Below are 21,470 nucleotides of genomic sequence, written 5' to 3' on the forward strand. Positions count from 1 at the left end.
AGTAGTGAGTTTAGATACACAGGGGAAGTGACCACTATTATAGGCTTGATTGACACTATCAGTACTTTGTTTGTGTTGTTGTGGGGAGGGATTACTACCTCTAATTGGAAGTGTGCTGTAGGATTGTAATGTGAGTAGTTATACTTACTAAGGTCTGAGAATACAATAGTTGTGTGCATTAAATCTCTATGATGTGACTGCTATTCTCAAATATTTATGCAGGTTCCCTCAGGGCTCTTCATACCAAGCATGGCTGTGGGTGCTATTGCTGGAAGACTTCTAGGAGTGGGAATGGAACAGCTGGCTTACTATCACAATGACTGGATCATCTTTAGAGGTTGGTGTAGTCCTGGAGCTGACTGCATCACTCCTGGATTGTATGCCATGGTTGGTGCTGCTGCATGCCTAGGTAAGAAAATAAATTTCAAAGTTAACATTTTATAATTAAGGGATAATGGTTCTTTTCCCACTGCCCAATTCCTTTTGTGGCCAGTAATATGCACCATTCCCTATGTTGAAAACCAATTTTCCCTTCCTTGTGAGTAAGTAAAAATAAATATTTGTGTCTTATCATATTGTCTAAATGTCTCAAAGCTATTATTTATTACATTTTGGCTCGACTGTTGTGTGTAGGCAATCATTCTGGCTTCAAGCAATCTGACTAATGATGAAGTAATCTATTTCCTTTGGTGTTATTGATTGAGGATATTGAGAGAGCTCCATGGTCACAACCTGAAATGATTTTAATAAATCATTTCTATGTTTCCATGAAAAAAGGAACTAGAGGCAGGGGTAGGCCATTTTGGCCTTCGAGCTAGCTCTGCCATTCAATATGATCATGGCTGATTCTCTATCTCAACACCATTTTCCCACTTTCTCTCCATACCCCTTGATGCCCCTAATATCCAAAAATTATCAATTTCTTTCTTGAATATACTCAGTGTCCTGGCCTCCACAGCCTTCTGTGGTAGAGAATTCCACAGGTTGACCACCCTCTGAGTGAAGAAATCTTTCCTCATCTCAGTCCTAAATGGCCTGCCCTGTCTCCTGAGACTGTGACCCTTGGTTCTAGACCCTCCCAGCCAGGGGAAACACCCTCCCTGCATCCAGTCTGTCTAACCCTGTTAGAATTTTAAACATTTCAATCAGGTCCCTCTTCATTCTTTGAAACTCTAGTGAATATAGGCCCAGTCAAACCAATTTCTCCTCATACGACAGTCCTGCCATCCCCGGTATCAGCCTGGTGAACTTTTGCTGCACTACCTCTATGGCAAATATATCCTCCCTTAGGTATGGAGACCAAAACTGCACACAGTACTCCAGGTGTGGTCTCATCAAGGCCCTGTATAACTGCAATAAGACATCCCTACTTCTGAACTCAAATCCTCTTGTAATGAAGGCCAACATACCATTTGCCTTCCTAATTGCTTGCTGCACCTGCCTATTTACTTTAATTGACTGGTGTACAAAAACACTTAGATCCCTTCGTACATCCACATTTCCCAATAAAAATAATACTCTGCTGTTCTGTTTTTCACACTGAAGCATATAACTTCACATTTATCCACATTATACTGCATCTGCCATGTGTTTACCTGCATGCACACAACTTGTCTAAATGACCCTGAAGCCTCCTTGCATCCTCCTCACAATTCACAACCCCACCCAGCTTTGTGTCGTCAGCAAACTTGGAAATATCGCATTTGGTTCCCTCATCCAAGTCATTTATATATATCATGAATATCTGGGGCCCAAGCACCGATCCCTGCGGTACACCACTAGTCACCACCTGCCACCCGGAAAAAGACCCATTTATTCCCACACTCTATTTCCAGTCTGTCAACCGATTCTCAATCCATGTCAGTATATTACCCCCAATCCCATGAGCTTTAATTTTGCCCACTAGCCTCTTATGTGGGACCTTATCAAAAGCCTCTTTGAAATCCAAATACACCACATCCACTGGTTCCCCCTTATCAATTCTACTAGTTACATCCTCAAAAACTCCAATAGATTAGTTAAGCATGATTTCCCTTTCATAAACCCATGTTGACTTTGTCCAATCCCATTAATGCTTTACAAGTGTTCTGTTACCATATCTTTTATAATAGACTAGCATTTTCCCCACTACTGATGTTAGGCTAACCGATATGTAATTCTTTGTTTTTTCTCTCCCTTTTTTAAATAGTAGGGTTACATTTGCCACCCTCCAATCTGAAAGAACTGCTCCAGAGTCTATAGAATTTTGAAAGATGACCACTTATGCATCCAATATTTCCAGGGCCCACTTCTTTTAGTTATCTGGGGTGTAGATTATCAGGCCCTGGGGATTTTTCAACCTTTAACCCCATTAATTTCTCTAGCACCATTTTTTTACTAATACTGATTTTCTTCAATTCCTCCCTCTCACAAGACCCTTGGTTCCCTAACATTTCTGGCCTTTTCTTTGTTCCCCATGATAATTTCCCCTGTTTCTGACTGTAAGGGATCTACATTTGTCTTTGCTAATCTTCTTCTCTTCACATATTTATAGAAGCTTTTACAGTCAGTTTTTAATGTTCCTTGCAAGTTTACTCTCATACTCCATTTTCTACTTCTTGATCCATCTTTTTGTCCACTTTTGCTGAATTCTAAACTGCTCCTAATCCTCAGGATTGCTGCTTTTTCTGGCAATTTTATATGTCTCCCCTTTGGATCTAATGCTATCTCTAATTTCTTTTGTAAGCCACAGTTGAGCCACCTTTCCTGTTTTACTTTCACGCCAGACAGGAATGAATAATTGTTGTAATTCATGCATACATTCCTTAAATATTAGCCATTGCCTATCCACTGTCAACCCTTTTAGTAAGTTTCCCCAATCCATCATTGCCAACTCATGCCTCGTAGTTCCCTTTATTTAGATTCAGGACTCTAGTTTCGGATTCAACTTCTTCACTCTCCATCCTAATAAAAAATTCTATCGTTTTAAGGTCACGTTTCCCCCAAGGGCCACCGCACAACAAGATTGTTAATTAATTCTTTCTCATTGCACAATACCCAGTCTAGGATGGCCTGCTGTCTAGTTGGTTCCTCAACGTATTGGCCTAAAAAACCATCACGTACACATCCTACAAAACCCTCCTCCACAGTATTATTGGTAGTTTGGTTTGTCCAATCTATATGTAGAATAAAGTCACCCACGATTACAGTTGTACCCACATTGCATGCATCTCTAATTTCCTGCTTAATCCTTTCCCTTACATCCCCATTACTGTTTGGGGGCCTATAGGGAGCCCCCACGAACGTTTTCTGCCCTTTGGTGTTTCTTATCTCCACCCAACCAGATTCCACATCATGATTTTCCGAGCCACTATCCTTCCTCACTACTGTTGCATTGATTTCCTCCTCTACTAACAATGCTATCCCACCTCCTTTTCCTATTTGTCTGTCCTTCCTAAATATTGAATACCCCTGGATGTTCAGTTCCCATCCTTGGTCACTCTGCAGCCATGTTTCTGTACTTGCAACTATATCATAACCATTTATATCTATTTGCGCTGTTAATTCATCTACCTTATTGCGAATGCTCCGCGCATTAAGGTACAATGCCTTTAGACTTGTCTTTTTAACCTTGTTAGTCATCTTAGCTTTGTTTTGCACTATGACCCCATTTGTTTTATGCCCTTGCTTATTCTGCCTTCCACTTTTGCTTCTTACTTTTCTGTCTTTTGTTCGTATCCTTGTTTCCCTCTCCTCTCTCTCCCTTCTCAGGTTCCCATCCTCCTGCCATTCTAGTTTAAACCCTCCCCGACCACTCTTGCAAACATCCCCCCTCACACCTGCCCGTGATCCCAGTCCTGCCCAGATGCAACCCGCCCTGTTTGTACAGGTCCCACCTTCAACAGAAACGGTCCCAATGTCCCAGGAATCTGAATCCCTCCCCCTACACCATTTCTTCAGCCATGTATTCATCTGATATATCCTGTTATTTCTAGTCTCGCTAGCATGAGGTACTGGTAGCAATCATAAGACTACTACCTTTTAGGTCCTACTTTTTAATTTACATCCTAATTCCTTATATTTAGCTTGTAGGACCTCATCCCTTTTTTTTAACCTATGTCATTGGCACCAATATGTACCACGACCACTGGCTGTTCACCCTCCCCTTTCAGAATGCTCTGCAGCCTCTCTGAGACATCCTTGACCCTGGCACCAGGGAGGCAACATACCATCCTGGAGTCTCTTTTGTGGCCACAGAAACACCTGTCTGTCCCCCTTACTATTGAATCCCCCATCACTATAGACCTGCTACTCTACTTCCTCCCCTCTTGTGCAGCAGAGCCATCCGTGGTGCCATGGATTTGACTCTTGCTGCTTTCCCTTGAGAAGTTGTCTCCCCCAACAGTATCCAAAACTGTATTTCTGTTAGAGAGGGGGACGGCCCCAGGGGACTCCTGTACTACCTGCCTTCCTCTACTCTGCCTGGTGGTCACTCATCCCCTTTCTGCCTGTTCAGTCTTTAACTGCGGTGTGACCACCTCACTCAATGTGCTGTCCACAAGAATCTCAGCATCACAGATGCTCCACAGTGGATCCGCCAGCAGCGCCAGTTTCAAAATGCGGTTAGCAAGTAGCTGCAGCTGGGCATATTCCCTGCACATGTGGTCGCCAGTGACACTGGAAGTGTCCATGACTTCCCACTTGGAGCAGGAGCAGCATATCACGGGTGTGAGCTCTGCTGCCATGACTTCCCTTTAGATTAAGCTCATTAGTTAGTCCCTTTAAAGAAAACTAATAATGCTTGGGGCCTTATTCCACTCCAAACACTCCCATTACAGTCCAAAGTCCTCACCTTATTTTGTTTAAGCTAATGGACTGCAGCAGTTTAATTAGTAGAAAAAGTAGAAGAATTGACCTGACCCTACTTACCAATCAGCTGCCTCCCCTGCGTCGTGTCACTTTTTGAATCGTGACATCCTTGCACTGCTTTCAGCCCCAAGTCTCCCCGGAACTCTCGCCCTGGCCTTGCGCTGCTTTCAACCCGGAGTTCAGCTCCTGCTCTTCTTAAATCTCTGCTCTGACTCTCAGCTCCCGCTCCTTTTAAATCTTATAAGGCCGCAGCTGCTCTCGCACTGCCTCCCGGTCCCACTCTGGGGTACCACTAGCTGTTCTATCTGCTCTCTCCTCTTGTGCTGTTTTATCTGCTCCACCGTTCTCGTGCTGTTTTATCTGCTCCACCGTTCTCGCGCTGTTTTATCTGCTCCACCACTCTCGTGCTGTTTTATCTGCTCCACCGTTCTCGCGCTGTTTTATCTGCTCCGCCACTCTCGTGCTGTTTTATCTGCTCCGACGCTCATGCGCTGTTTTCAACCGTCTTATTGCAGTTCGCCTGCTATATCTTACTTTATAGAGAGAAATCAAGTAAGTTAGACCCATACTGAACAGCACATGCCTATATGGATGACGGCAGTAAGAACTCTGAATTCTTTAAAACTACACTCTGCTCCTGACAGCAGTTAGTATAGTCAAACTCTCATTATTCGTAATTCACAACATCTTCCTATGCTTTCTTTGGATCCCACTCAACACTTTCTTTTGTCATTTTTTCTCTCTCTCCCAGTTGCTCAGGCATTGGTTTTACTGAGTAGTTTAATGCTTAGGTGGATGTTGTGTACTTCTTCTACACAAGGTCTTCCTGGCTTAATTAACATACAGTGAATGCTGTAAATCACAGACACCTTAGGGATCGGCACAACCGTCATTTTTTTGTGGGCTTCCATATTTTCAAAATGGTCATTTTAGAATGGGCAGTTCTTTACCGATGCATCCATAGCAGTAGTGAAATTGCTGTATCCCAGAGAAGGAGCAGTTTATCTGTGTGCTATGCATGCTCCCCCTTCTACAAAAGCAGTTCCTTTCACAAAATGCACTGCAACCTCGCGCTGACCTTCATACAGTGACCTCACAAGAATTTGGGGGAAGAAAGTCAGCAAGCTGCAAGAGGGGAGGCATCAATGATCCTAACTCAGTCAAAGTCTTAGCTACAACAGCTTTGCAACAGACTATCCCATGTTTTAGTTGGAAAAGGGCTTAGTACATTGAAGACTGTATAGATAGTTTGTAATTTGAGTTGACTGGCTTCAGTGTGTCTCTTTTTTACAAAGGAAGTTATTTAGCACTCAAGTGTAATTTTGTTCCCGCAGGTGTAAATTTGTCAGGGTTGTCTGTTTATACCAGTTATACTTTCTTGAAATTGAGGGGGCCACCTTATACCTTCCTCAACCTCAGCTTTACATTCATACACTGCTCATACTAATTTATGTTTATACATAAAGCTACCTTTATACAATAACAATACTATAAATTTATTTTATATTTGATGGTACTAAAAGCACACATCTTTCAATAAGTGCAAAGATTCTTTAATATTCACCACTATTGATGGCTGGAAAGTTAATTTTTTAAATAGCTTATCAAGATGGTTAAGGTCCCTTAGTCCTGGACTGAAAGGCCCATCTAATAAATCAATTAAGTCGTAATTTGGGGCTTGAATCCATAACCTTGTTATTCAGAAATGAAGAGTACCGCCAACTGAACCAAGCAGTTTGTGTAGGCCTAGTGTACCAGGATATGTCCACATTTATGTATCTAACAATGAGCAAACTATAATACAATTCATTGTGCGAAATGCTTCAAGATGCTTTGATGAGGTGATAAGCTGGAAGTAATTTTTTTATGGATAATAGTGCCGAGGTTTTGCTCATTGTACCTTGCCTAACCCAATCCAAATCACCACTTACTTCCAACTGTCAACACACATTGAGAGCCTAGACCACTCAGCCTCAGTTTCTTTGCTCTTCATCCCTCTCTGGCTCACCCAATCCAACCCAAATGTTCTCTCCCTGCCCCAGTTTACAGAGCAGTGGAATGCCCTGAATCTGAATCTGGTCATTAAAATAATTATCTCCTTTAAAAATATTTTGGTGATTTTTAGATTTCAAAATAATACATTTTATTTTGATTCTGATCATTTTGAATAATTGGAAGAAAGGAAAGTGACCCTGTTGAGGGAAAGAAATTTTGTTCAAAAGTCAGAGAGAGAGGTGGAGTTGGAGAGGAGAGGCTCATTTTGAAGGACTGGTTGCCATTTCTGCACCTCTTCCTTCACAATCTATTTACCAATCTCCACATGTTGATATCATTCTTGCTGCTTCCCCATGACTTTAAAAAGGTGAAACTTTAAATGATTGGTAAAGGAACATCTGTGGGATCATATAACAAATGTGAAAAGCATTCAAAAGAGAGCAAAAAATTGAAGCCACAGGGTCAGATTTTCGCAATCGAGGCGAGTAGCTAGAGTTGGGAAATTTCCTGACTCACCAGACCTGCCTCAGTATGAAGTACACCAAAACACGCACCATTTTTACTTTGGGGATGGGGGGATGTGGTTGGCTGGTTCAAGAAAGAGACAGGCCCATCTGGAAGCAGAGCGTAGGCAGCCAAGTGCCAGGGGGGGCTATCTTGGTTCTCTGGGACTTTGTCCCAGTTGTTTTAGAAGTTGTTACACCCTCTAGCTCATGTTCCCTTATCCCCTGCCCACCCCCATGGTCCCTCACACCCTCCATGCCAACTCATTGCCAATTCATGCCCCCCCACCCACCCCATGGCTCCCATACCCTCCATGCCAACTTGATGTCCCCCACCCCCAAGATCTCTCGTACCCTCCATACCAACTCCATAGCCATTCAGCCAGTATCCACCATGGGCAGACCTCAGGAGCCATGTGAAGATGGAAAAAAAATTCTAACAATCTAACACAGCTCTCACATCTACACAGTTGATAGTGAAAAAAATTCCTATTCTTCATAAATAGGAATCAAAGCTTTTAAATCTCCTCAATTAGTTAATCTCTTGTTATAAAAACAAACAAATGTCTATTCAGAACCCACACCTAAGATAGCTAATCCTTTAATAGCCTCTTTAAATTGTCAATCAGACTGTGAACACAGAACTCTCTGCTGAGATAATGGTAACAAACGGGGTATTTAAAAAGATTCAGATCATGACAGTTATACAGACCTTATCTGCCCTTCTAGATAATTTACATCTACACCATCAATTTGTGACTCCCACACTGTGGGTCAAAGCCCTTGCAACAGCCAAAATGGGGTCAGTTTGATCTCAGAGCTGAGGTCAAATAGACCTGCTGAGTTCAGATTTCCCTCCTATGAGAATCATGCCCCGCCCCCTTCATCTATAGGGGCCAGGACTTCCATGTCTGGGTCCCGCCTGCCATTTTTAAAGGTCCATTGAATCTTCCCAGTCCCGGAAAATCCATCCCACAGAGTTGAAACTGACAAATTAAAATGTATCTGAGACACACAGAGGAGAAAGAAGAGTGAATGGAAGTTGCAGAAAAAGAGATATAAAGAATTATAGATGGGGAAAGAATCAGACATGGTTACAAGAACATAGAGACTGTTTTACTCATTTTCTTTCCTGTGATGCTACACGAGATCAACTAATAAAGGATTATAACTGAGAATGAGTTAGGGAGTGAGCTTGAACGTATATGAAATCAGAAGAACCCATAGATTAATCATGTTCAAAGGCACTGAACATTGGATGTTTGAGTGGTTTGTAGTGAAGGATAGTAAGACAGAGCTGAAGGCAAATGATACAGTATTCTTTGAGTGTCTGTGTCTCTCTGTTTTTGAGCAGTGAGCAGATTGCCTACAAACAACATATTATAACATTTTATTTTATAGCTGATCTTTTTAGAATTAACTCGATCATGGTACTATTGAACGTGAAGGAATACTTTGTGGAAGAAAGATCTGCTGGCTATCCTGCCAATCTGTAAAATTCTGTTTCTGCAGGTGGTGTGACCAGGATGACTGTGTCATTAGTGGTTATCATGTTTGAACTAACGGGTGGGCTGGAGTATATTGTGCCATTAATGGCTGCTGCAATGACCAGTAAATGGGTGTCTGATGCAATTGGACGAGAGGGCATCTATGAGGCACATATTCGATTAAATGGCTACCCATTCCTGGAGGCAAAGGAGGAATTTACACACAGGACTTTAGCAATGGATGTAATGAGACCTCGACGCAATGACCCTCCTCTGACCAGCCTTACTCAGGATGGTATGAAGGTAGAAGATGTGGAGACAATCATTAATGAAACAACGTACAGTGGATTTCCTGTGATAGTGTCAAAAGAATCCCAGCGACTTGTAGGCTTCATCCTCAGAAGAGACCTAATAATTTCAATTGGTGAGAACTTTGAGTTGTGTAAAATAATAGAGCGTTCTTAGTAAAAAAAAGCATATAATGGTTTGTAAAGTTAAAATACTGACTTCATGTAAACCTGCCTGTCGCTCTGGCATAAGAACCTCTGCTTAGAGAGGGAGGGAGAAATAAGTACTTTTAACAAATTGGCAGAGGGTTGAGAATGATCTGATACAGTAGTTACATTTACAATTTCCATAATTATCTGTGCAGTATTTGGGGTATTCATTTGACAGTGTTTTGCATTGCTCTCAAATTAATATCAGGTATTAATGAGGAATATCCTTTTTTATGATATTTCTAACATAATATATTAGTGAGGAAATAACCTCCTCCATAATATTTGGCGGTATTGGCTAAAGATGTGGTGACCTCCATTCTGTTTCTTGTAATATTGAATATTGATAAAGAGGATGTTTCTTTGTGTGGTAGCAGCTATTGATGAGTAATGGCCTCCTATTGACTGCTTTAATATAAGGAATTGATGAGATAATGAGCTCCCATTAATGGTAATGTAGAGGATTAATGAGACTGTGGCCTATTGTCTGTAATGTTTATAACTGATTAATCTGTAATATCAATTGGTAAGAGGTTTTTTTCAATACAGCAATAACCAAAGTACATAACTGGATAAATTTTTTATAAATTACATATTCCACACTTTCGCTTTGGAATACTCTGGAAATTTGATTGCAAGTTTTTTGTGCCTTTGTTTTTGGTTATTAAATGCATAAAGGGCATTCTTAAACGTTATGAAATGAAAACATTTAGATTACTTGATCATTACCTGCCCAGTTGTTGGTAATTGCAGTTAATGAGTTGGTGGTAGAGAAACATTGAAAATAATGTCTCATATGTTTTTTGTCCTGCATCTACTTACAGAAAACGGAAGGAAGCGACAAGATGGGATTGTCAGCACTTCTTTAATTTATTTCACTGAACACTCTCCTGTGCAGCCTCCAAACAGCCCTGCGGCACTCAAACTGCGCTCCGTCCTAGATTTGAGTCCCTTCACAGTAACAGATCACACACCCATGGAAATAGTGGTGGACATATTCCGCAAACTGGGCTTAAGACAATGTCTTGTTACTCACAATGGGTGAGCGTTATACAGTGTGTTATCTCACAGGGGGAAATGGTCAAATATTCAAGCTTTCAAGGTCTGAAAATTCCTGAGATTAGAGGGATAATTTGTATGGAACTGCCAGGAATACTGGATAAATTCACCACTCAAAATTAATTCTGAATTTACATGCATCATTATCATCTTGTGCTCAGATGAGTCACATCCACTGCCATAAATCCCCTATAGCTATAGTACTTTCTGTAGCTCCAATCACTGTGAAATATATAGCAGAGCAGATGGAAAGTAGCATTCATGGACTGAGCATTTTGTCCCTCATTTCAGACTTTTTTTTCTATCAGTGGTCATTCTTTTCCTGAAGTGAACCAAGGTGAAATTTCTGGTCCTGATGACAGCCTAAAACAGTTGTGTCCAGCCTTTGAATTTAGATCACTACTGATCTTCAGAGGATTTTTAAATTTCTGAATGCAACTTCTTCTAAACAGGGTAAAGGTTTGGCAGCAATGTCCTGAATAGTATTGGCTAACCAACACATTGACAGCACTCTTTTTTAAAAAATAACTTGTACTCGGGGAAAATTGGATTGCACTACTAAATACATAAAGCAATACATTTAATAATGAAGCAGGCATGCATAACTTTCCCACTATGTGAAAACTTATACACTGAGAAGAACCAGTTATCAATAATATTGTACTTCAACTCTTAACCTGCTGACTAAATGGGAACATGAGTGAAAGCAAAGAACCAATAGCTCCAGGTCCAATCCTGAGTTGAATTGCTGAATTAGTTATCCTGAATTAAGAGCTAATTGACCTGCATGTGTTGAAATAGAAATAGTCAAATTAGCCAAAGCCTTTGCTCCTGATTGTAATCTAGTGACTCTTGCTGCAAAGTGCAAATGTATAAATGCTAGGTGAGAACAAGTTGAGCTTGGATATGATGATTTCAATAAGTGGATAGTTGCTAATAACTTGCATATTAAGAATGGCCACTAGGCAGCAATGAAAGGCTGTTGGTGCTTCCATAAGCATAAATCTCTACCATTAGAAGCGGAAGTGATTGCGGAAAATAGATACCATCTTCAGACCCAGCAAAGAATGTCATTTGGCCCAGTTTTTGCACCTGAATAAATTGTGTCAATGAAACTTAGCATCTAATTTATTGACTATTTTATACACCCTCATGTTTTTATGCTGCCAGAACAGTTTGTTATTTATGATGTAACAATAGCAGGTTTAATGTAGTAATTTATAATTCATTTTCATGGTACAAGACTAATTGTTTCTTCTCTGTTGCAGGCGGCTCCTTGGTATTATTACCAAAAAAGATATATTGAAACATATTGCTCAGATGGCCAACCAAGACCCTGACTCCATTATGTTTAACTAAAATAAAGTTTTATAATATTAATGGAGATTCCAGAGAGGACAGTTTTATTTCTGGTAATGTGCTCTGGCTGGTGTCGGCATTGTACCTTAAGTTCTTTCTGAAGATCAAGAATGCTGTACCTCATGTTCAGTGAGTGTCCAACTTTCAATTGCACTACACGATCTACGGAAATTTTTTCTGAAGTTTATGGATAAGCACTGTGGAACAATGTGGTGATTGAATGAAGAGTTGGTCAAATTGTGTATTTTCCTCTACAATTTATATTAAATTCACTGTAATAAGGGTAACATTGAATACTGGGTGCATTAATTCTTTAGGGTTTACCGGCAGATAACCTAGATAATTAATTTTATCTTTTGGACCTGTTTGAGATACCCCACATTGTCTGATATTGTAGTCAAGTATGGGTTTGGGTATTTTGGTAATTGCTCCACTGAGTGATTAATACAAGCAATGTTATTGACCTAAAAATTATCAGTGTTTCCTCTGAAGAACAACCCATTGTGTGAATGCTTTTTAAATTGTATTTATTTCCCCCATTGAAATACTTGACATGTATTGTCCTCCGAGTGAAGAAGGTTAACCATACCAGCAGCTATGTGAGGCCCCTTATCAACCATCTCTGTTGTAACTTGATGTTTACAGGACTACCAAATGAAATAGTCAAATTCTGCACACACAGATAAATTTGTTTGCAGGGCTTTGTGTAAATATGAGGTAAATCATTCAAATCAAACTTTTTCATTTAAATAAAGAGTTCAGTAAATTGTTTTAAGGGACTTTTTTTCTGTTTGTGAAATAACTTCTATTTCCCACTGCTGCTTCCATGATACTCTGAATATTACAGAGAATAAAGCTTTTGGTGTGGTATTGAAAGGCAGCACTTCCATTTGCAAAGTAGCTCATGTTAAGTGGAGTGGGGTAATCAAACCTACATCTTCCAGTCCAAAGTAGTGATCTTGTACTATAAATGTGTGTTGATTCTGGCTTAATTTCAATGAGACAGTGTGATTGCTGTCCATACCTAAGCCATACTTCATTGCTTAGCTGCTTGCTCCTGGTCAATGTTAACTTTCAATACATCTGTTTCTCCATAATAAGGATGTGGACATTTATGACACTGACATCATTCAAAAGTGAGTTGTTTATGACTTCAGACAGCTACCAAAGATGTCTCATGGCATTCCAACTGCACAAGGAAGTGTAGTTAAAAGCTCAATGTTTGTTTTCTGCCCTGTTGTTCATATGGGGGCTATTTCTAAGCACTTTATCTTTTTGTTGTTGTTTGTAACACTGCAAGATGATGACTTCAGTGTAACAGCCCTGCTGTCACAATCCCATAGATGATAAAGAAGTTGGAGTAATTCCAATAAGTTTAAACTAAAAGTGTGTATTCCCCATAGATTGCACTACCTGCTTCATAAGCTTTCTGGAACTCAATGCTGGCAACAAGTTTTCCCCTCCCCACCAGGAAACAACAGAGTAAAGAGTTGGGCAAGGCCTATTTCCATGGTTCTTACAATGCTTTTCACGAATGAGCCAACTGAAGACCTATGCAAGACTCTTCCATTTGCTCTCCTTTCCCACAACACCGTGGCTGATATGGATCTCAGTGAATTGGGGGGAATTTTGTGTGTTGTCACTCGGATGAGATTGATAGATTACTAGATATTAAAGATATCAAGGGATATGGGAATAGTGTGGGGAAAATGGCATTGAGGTAGAAGATCAGCCGTGATCTCGTTGAATGGCAGAGCAGGCTCGAGGGGCCAGATAGCCTGCCACTGCTCCTGTTTCCTATGTTCCTATGATGTGGTGCAGAACTTTGGCAACTATTCTTGTATGTGTCAGAACAGTGTAATTTCTTTTCACATCTTATCAGAATTTATGTGCTCCACTAATATTTTGTTGAATCAGGTAAAAGTTGTTCATTGTTCAGAATGGTTACTTAAACCTTAAGTTGTATTGCAGAAAGAATGTCAACATTTTCTTTTGGGATTTATTTCAATTATCTAGATTTTGGGCATATTTCTTCCCTTTTGTGTTTATTCATAAATCAATAATGCACAATAAATCAGGATGGTTGAAGTAAAAACCACCACTTCCTCATCACTAGAATGCATCTTCCAGCACTGAAAATAGACCTGTGTATGATGCTGAGTTAACACCCAGCATATCTGCAGCTGAAATTAATCAGGAATAAAATGTCTCTTGTGAATCTCCTCCTACGGTGTGATGTTTCTCTCTTCACCCCTCTCAGAAGCACATCTAAACCCAAACAAGAAAACTCTCATCACGATCTTCTGGTTAGGAGTCAACCATTGAAATGCACTACAGGACTGCATTGAAATGTTTTATCCTGCACACTTATTTCAATATAATCGTTGTTCACCCTATCAAAATGCTTTGTATCAGGGCAGACTTTGACAGCATTATCTTTCGGCAGATTACAAATTGAAAGAAGGGAGCTAAACGCGTGATCAACAGGAATAGTGTTTAGGAAGGATGGAGGCAGGTTCATAAATAAAATACTTGTGTAGTCAGTCTCAACTCAGACAGACATCTATAGAACAAAACTATCCTTAATTTGACAATAATTGGTCCATATTATTATTTCGCAAAAAGGCTGTAACTGATGTGAGAAGTGGAAATGCTACACTGGTACAATAGGGTTTTTTGTATTTTAGGTTGGAATGCATTGTTGGTATAGTGTTGGGGGGGGATTCTGAATTGCAGAATGTTAAGAGAAAGTTTTTTAAAAAGTTAGTTACTCAGCTTGTATGTTATGTTACTGTTTGTATATAACAAAATGCAAATCTTAAATTTGATCTTCAGCTTCTGTCTATTCAGATTATGGTGTGATGGACACTAGCTGGAATTATGAATTGTATTTACTTATAAATGATGTTGACATCAACTTGCTACATTGTATTAATTCAAATTTCCTCAATTGTGAAAGAATCAGGCTTGTTGCTGTGGTAGCTCTCTCAGCTCTAAGTCAGAAAGTTGTGGGTGCATGTCCCACTCCACAAGATCATCTTGTCTGAGGCTTAAGTGTAGAACTGCTAGAGATGTTATCTTTCCAATGAGACATTAAACCAGGATCCAGTCTGCCTTATGTGGATTTTAAAGATATCTCAACATTATTAAAAGAAGAGCAGTGGAGTTCTCCTGTCCTGGCCAATATTTACCACTCAACCAATGCCTAAAACAGATCATCTGATCATTATCACATTGCTGTTTGTGGGACCTGGCTGTACACAGTTTGGCTGTTGTTTCCCACATTATAACAGTGGTCACACTTCAAGTGTACTTCATGGCTGTAAAGCACTTTGAGAAGTCCTAAGATCATGAAAGACAAAGTACAAATATAAGTCGTAATATGAAATTCGATTTATAAGGGTAAATCCCTCACAATCGGCAGAACATGAGTCAAAGATAGAACTACAATACTGTAGTGCCAATTCTCCAGCCTACGCGCCATTCAAGCATGACTATTCACTGGGAGGAAGAGATCAGTGAATTCATTGTATCCTTGACACAATCTGGAAGTGGGTCTGCTGAAACTTAGAGCTCTGCTGAAGGCATACTTTGAGAATTGTGTACAGGTTTTAGTTACCAATGCAAAGATTCCAATAATGAAAGATGGTTATAGGATTGATGATATTCTTTACAAAAAGTGAATAAACACTTGCAATGCACTTCCAAACTGGTTAAAGAGGTAAAAACCTGAGAATCATTAAAACAAACAATGGAATATAGTGATGCAGGCCAGGAGATAACTATAGCTTTGTCTGGGTGGATGAGCTCAGGTAGGTCGAATAGTTTTCCACATCCTCAAGTATCTTATGAATTCAATAGTTAAATCCTCTCCACGTGTGCTTCAAAATAACAACAGGGCTCAGTTCAGCTGCGGTAATAGGGTCATAGCTTGGCGGGTCTTGCTTGATGTGAGAGCATCTGGAAATAAAATGGTGCTCCTTTGGTAATCCAAGTGAAAAAATGCTTTATCACACTCTGAAATACAGCATATTTGAGTCCTTGACTTTTGGATTCCTGATAAATTTCAGAAAAATCAAAAATATAAATTGGTCTCTAGCCAAAGCTAGAAACCCGGCTATTACATTGGGGATCTTGTTTCTAGTCAATATGTATTTTTAGCCCAGTAAATCAATAATTTATCAACCATCAAACAGGAATTGACTCTTGTGCACAATTATATTCATGCCCACTGTCTTGGTTAATATAATGAACAATTGATGGTTTCAGTTGTTATTGGCTCGACCTTTACTCTGTATACACCATAAATTGTGAATTATAAATCACCGCAGTATGCAAATCACCCCTTATTATCTTCATAAAAAATGTTCATCCTTGTTACCGATCTTTGAAGTTTTAAAATCAAATTGATATGCGATCCTAGTCTTTCAGCATTCCTTTAATTACTGAATGGACAATGAGATGACCCTGGTGAAAAGATTACATTTTGAGAGCCAAATTTAGATTTCATTATGTCATGTACCACACACTAGAGATAATTAAGCAAACTGGACATAGCCGTTGCAAAAGCTGCAGCTGTTGTGTTGATTTCAGCATCAAATGCCAGATTGCTGGTGATTGTGGAGACTAGATATGCAAAGCTACCAGCAACCTCTAGTGTCACATTGTCAATGCTGATAGATGGCGGGATGGCAACATCTTAAACCATGATATTTGTCTCCCTGATGCTGATGGTCAGACCAAACTCTTTACAGGCGTGAGAGAGTCTGTCCATTTGCCACTGAAGATGTTCTTTGGTGTGGAATGCTAGTGCAGCACTGACAGCGTAGAGCACTCCCTAATGAGGACTTAGCACACCGTTGTCTTGGATCTTTGGCGAGCAAGGCTGAACAGCTTTCCATCAGTTCTACACACTCTGTAGATGACCTGAAGGCATATGACCGCAGCAAAGAGAAAAATGTACCTAAGAGTCTCGGTGCCAGAACACAAACCCTTTGACCCCATTGCAATCTCAGAGGTCCAATGTTGCCTATTCATATCTGACTTTGCCCATTATGTTGTCATAGAAAGAGGCGATCACTTTGAGCAGCTTCATCAGGCAACAATTTTCTCCAGCAGCTTAAAATTGACCACACCTGCCCACATGGTTGAATGTCTTGGTGAGATTGATGAAGGCAATGTATAGTGGTCTCCTTTGTTCATGTGTTGCTAGTACATTGCTGAGGAATATGGAAGATTTAAATACTGGCATAATGCCAGTAACTGTGAACATGGATTTTCTGGAGCAGATTATTCCATGCATCTTTTCCACAAGCTCCTTTTTAAATCAAACTCAGTCATCTATTGTACGAGTTATATCATTGAATAAAAATGATTTTTGTCTTGTTTACTGAAAATAGTTTTGCTCCTGAGTGGGTGAATGAAAGTTGTTGCATACACATTGATGTTGATACAACTGTTGGACATTGTTATATTGATCTGCATCAAGTTTTTTATATTTGAATTAAGATAAAAGCAAAAAACTGTGGATGCTGGAAATCCACAACAAAAATAAAAATACCTGGAAAAACTCAGCAGGTCTGGCAACTACTGTGGAGAGGAACACAGTTAACATTTCGAGTCCATATGATTCTTCAACAGAACTAAGTAAAAATAGAAAAGAGGTGAAATATGAGCTAGTTTAAGGGGTTTAGCCTATTTCAATTCCTTCACCCCACCCCACCCCCACTAGGGCTATCTGTACCTTGCTTGTCCTGCTTTCTACCCTTAATTATCACATTCCTTAGATAATATCACCACCTTCAACACCTCTTTGTCCTTTTGTCTATGGCATCTTTTGGCTATCTCCACCTATCACTGACCCTCTATCCAGAGAACCACCAACTAAAATAAGCTGACAATTGCACTTTGTGGGTTAAATGTGAAGCAGCATTCACTATTTGTGATCCCATCATACTGTTGAGTAAACAGCTACCAGAAAGAATGCATCACTATATGTTGTAGAAACTATTAGAAAATCACTTCATCGTTTTTTCTTCTTCCCTGAATCTACAAACTCTGGCTGGGGTATATTTCCAGACACCAGCAGACTTTATTGTCAAAGCATAAAAACATTAATGGCACAGGAGGTCATTAGGCCTATCATGTCCATTTCAACTGCAAAATAGTTATCTAGCTTAATCCCATCTTCCAGCTCTTGATCAAAGTTCTATAGGTTATGGCACCTCGAGTGCACGTTCAAGCACTTTTTAAATGTGATTGGTGGTTCTACCACAATTTCAGGCAGTGAGTTCCAGACCCCCACCACCCTCTGAGTGGAAAAAAATTACCCCACAACCCTCCTACCAATTACTTTAAATCTGCACCCCTAATGAACCTCTGTTAATGGAAATAGGTCCTTTCTATCTGCTCTATCTAGGTCTCTTAATTTTATACACCTCAACTAAATCTCCCTTCAGCCTCTTCTGTTCCAGAGAAAACAACCCCAGCCTATCCAATCTTTCCTCTTAGCTAAAATTTGCCATTCCTAGAAACATCTATGTATTCATTCTTCATGTTATTCTGCACAATGCTTACTTATTTGATTTGAAATGAGGGGAGTGTGGTAGGTACCAAGGTCAGCCTACAGATGTTTTCATCCATTGTCTGTGCACACTGGACAAACTGTAAACAGGAATCCTAGATGATATTCTCTTTTCACTTTCCCATGGTTTGGAATACTAAAACCCATTTTAATACCCTACTGCCATCCTCACTAAAATCAGCTGACTTAGTACAGATGAAGATGGAACCTGAAACCATCACCATCTGTGTGATTCAGTTTCACATTGAGACATTCATTCAACCAGTAGGTCATCTGGTGAGGTGCTAATTAATTTTCAAAATAAAAGTTAAATTTGGAAAATAATCAAAAATATATGTTTGTATGTGAGTTGTGGTGTAGTAAGAAAGTTGCCAGGGCTTGAAAATTGCAGCTATTGGGAGAAATTGGGTTGTTTTCCTTAGAACAGAGGAGGCTAAGGGGTGACCTAATTGAGGAGTGCAAAATTATGTGGGGCCTAGATAGGGTGGACAGGAAAGAATTGTTCCCCCTAGCTGAGGAGTCAATTACCAAGGGGCATAGATTTAAGGTGATTGATAGAAGGATTAGAGGAAAAACTTTTTCATCCAGAGGGTGATGGGCATCTGGAATTCACTGCCCAAGTTGGTGGTTGAGGCTGAAACGTTCAATTCATTTAAAAGGTACCTGGATCTGCATCTAAAGTACTGCAACCTGCAAGGCTATGGGCCAGGTGCTGGAAATTGGTATTAAAATGTGCGACTAGTTTCTTTTTCCTTTTTTTTTGGCCAGTGCAGACACAATGGGCTGAATGGCCCCTTTCTGCACCATAACTTTTTTATAGTTCTATGGTTCAGTGTTCCTATAATTTAGGCATAAAGTGAAATTGATAGTATTGTAACCGAAGATAAACACAGCACAATTTCATCTCTGGGTATTCTATTAGGTGTTAATCTGAATTTCTATCCAAATGGTTGCACGTTAAATACCCAAATTCCCATCACTAAAGCCTGCCTTCTTGCCTCTGCTGTGAGTGAGCACCAATTCTTGATCTTGCTCCATATGATGTCATTTGCTTTGATAAGATTGAGTTGCACAATTTTTAGAAGTGTAAGGTAAACAGGAGCTGATTAAAACTCAATTAGTAGCACATCAGTGAATTGTTGCCTTTAACTTGTGTGTATTGAACATGCAAGAGCTGATACAGAGACACTCTACAACAGGACTGAGTGATAAATATTTAAGCCATTTGTGCGGCTGCATCAAGCTGTGGAAAGGTTTATGCATAAAAACACCTATGAGCACAAGTCCATCAGGCAGCGGTCTGCATGTAATGTCCTAGAGGCCCTGCGTGAAAAGGTGATGGTAGATCCTATCAACTGGTTCCCTGAGCAGACTGTCAAAGTCATTTGGCAGTACGCCTCATTACCAGAACTTTCAAGCAAACACCAAGATGTAGCTTGGCTGGTGATGAGAAAGGCCCTCCCCATAAAATCCTTCCTACACACCCGGAGTCTCAGCTCCTCCATGTGTTCCCCTCGAGGTGGCTGCACTGGGAAAGAGACTGTTGTCCACCTCTTTCTGGAATTTGACTTTGTAAAGAAGATATGGAGAGAGATGCAAAGGTTTTTGGCGAGGTTTATCCCATCCAGTTCTCTGCTCTATGGGCTGTTCCTGGGATGCACACTGAGATGAACAACTGCAGCTGGAAGACCATCAACTTGGTGAAAGGCGCCTTGGCCTGCCCAAAATTTGCTAGTCTTTCATTGCAAAGAGGTACCCTTGACTGAGTGTTGCAGACTGGCACATGCCAAGTTGCAAGATTACATGCTGAGGGATACATTAAAGATTGGGGCAGCCACTGCAGAGGCACAATGGGAAAAGGTCAATAAGGCATTTCAGCCATAGTACACCAAGGGGCTGGAAACTGTGTAGAATCCCTCAGGGCTGTGTGGCTGACAAGGAATGTACATTGTAAATATCGAGATATCAAAATTGTATTCAAGTACCTCAGAGAGAGGAATATGATGTATAGAGGAAAGTTGAATTCTATTACACTTCGTGTTATATTCAATTTAAAACTCTTGCCTTCAGGCTGTATGTCTGACATGGAATGTATATTATAAATATCTAGAGTATTACGATTGTATTGAAGCACCTCAGAGTGGAATATGTTGTACGGAGACAGGTTGAATTTTATTGCACAAGTTGAAAGGTTTTGTAATGTGCTTTATGAATAAAGTATATTTTTGGGGAAAAAAGATATTTGGGCAAAATGTCATACAGATCACAAATCTGATTAGACCCAAATACAAGCTGCCTCGCTGCTGCTATTACAAATGCCATCAATCCCTGGTAAGGCTCTCCCTGTGGAAGCTATAGTTGCCTTCTATAATCAGAGAAGAAGGCTTCTTGGGGTTTGTGCTTAAGACAGTGCAATGATTATTTGCTATTACACTTGGAAAGCCATTTCTAATATTTACTTGGACTTGCTAAAAATTGTCCTTGAATTAGCCTCAACAGTATAGCACTGCAATACTATATCATTGAAATAAAACCAGAAAATGCAGAAATATGTCAGGCAGTACCTGGAAGGGTTAATATTTCACATCAATAACTGGGAGAAGTTAGAAATGTAGCAGGTTTTCAGCAAGTACAAAGGTGTGGGTTTAGGGGGAGGGGAAAGGAGGGGGCACACATGGGGAAAAAACAAAAGCGAAGGTAGGTGGTAGGGTGGATAGCAGGAGTGATTAAATGACAAAAGGGATTATGCTAATAGAATAAGTAAAGAAACAAAAGGTGGGTCTAGAAGAGCTGTAAATGGCAGCAACAGAGCCATACCAGCACCTGAGGCTCTTAAAAAAAATAGGAACAGTGGTTATGAGCTGAAGTTATTAAAATCAGCGTTTTTTCATTTGTTCACGGGGTGTGAATGTTGCTGGCAAGACAGGGACTTATTGCCCATCCCTAATTGCCCTTGAGAAGGTGGTGGTGAGCCACTGTCTTAAACTGCTCCAGGTTGTGTGTAGGTACACCTAGTGTTGTTAGGGAGGGAATTCCAGGATTTTGAGCCAGAGACAGTGAAGGGATACCGATATATTTCCTAGTCAGAATGGTATGTAACTTGAAAGGGAACTTGCGGGCGGTAATGTTTCCAAATTCT

The 21,470-nt window shown here is 40.1% G+C and overlaps 1 protein-coding gene across 6 annotated transcripts in view; it reads left to right on the forward strand.

Moving 5' to 3' along the window:
• LOC121282318 (H(+)/Cl(-) exchange transporter 5) overlaps positions 1–13,970 on the forward strand; it is a 138,595-nt gene extending 124,625 nt beyond the window's left edge. For all 6 annotated transcript variants that reach the window (XM_041195989.1, XM_041195987.1, XM_041195990.1 and 3 more), the window contains 4 exons: positions 223–409; positions 8,859–9,257; positions 10,155–10,371; positions 11,658–13,970. In XM_041195989.1, coding sequence (XP_041051923.1) covers positions 223–409; positions 8,859–9,257; positions 10,155–10,371; positions 11,658–11,748 — 894 coding nt within the window. In that variant the 3' untranslated portion in view covers positions 11,749–13,970. The remainder of the gene's footprint in view (positions 1–222; positions 410–8,858; positions 9,258–10,154; positions 10,372–11,657) is intronic.
• The last annotated feature ends 7,500 nt before the right edge of the window (positions 13,971–21,470 follow it).

Source organism: Carcharodon carcharias, chromosome 9 (genome assembly GCF_017639515.1).
Source record: "Carcharodon carcharias isolate sCarCar2 chromosome 9, sCarCar2.pri, whole genome shotgun sequence".
Taxonomy (NCBI): domain Eukaryota; kingdom Metazoa; phylum Chordata; class Chondrichthyes; order Lamniformes; family Lamnidae; genus Carcharodon; species Carcharodon carcharias.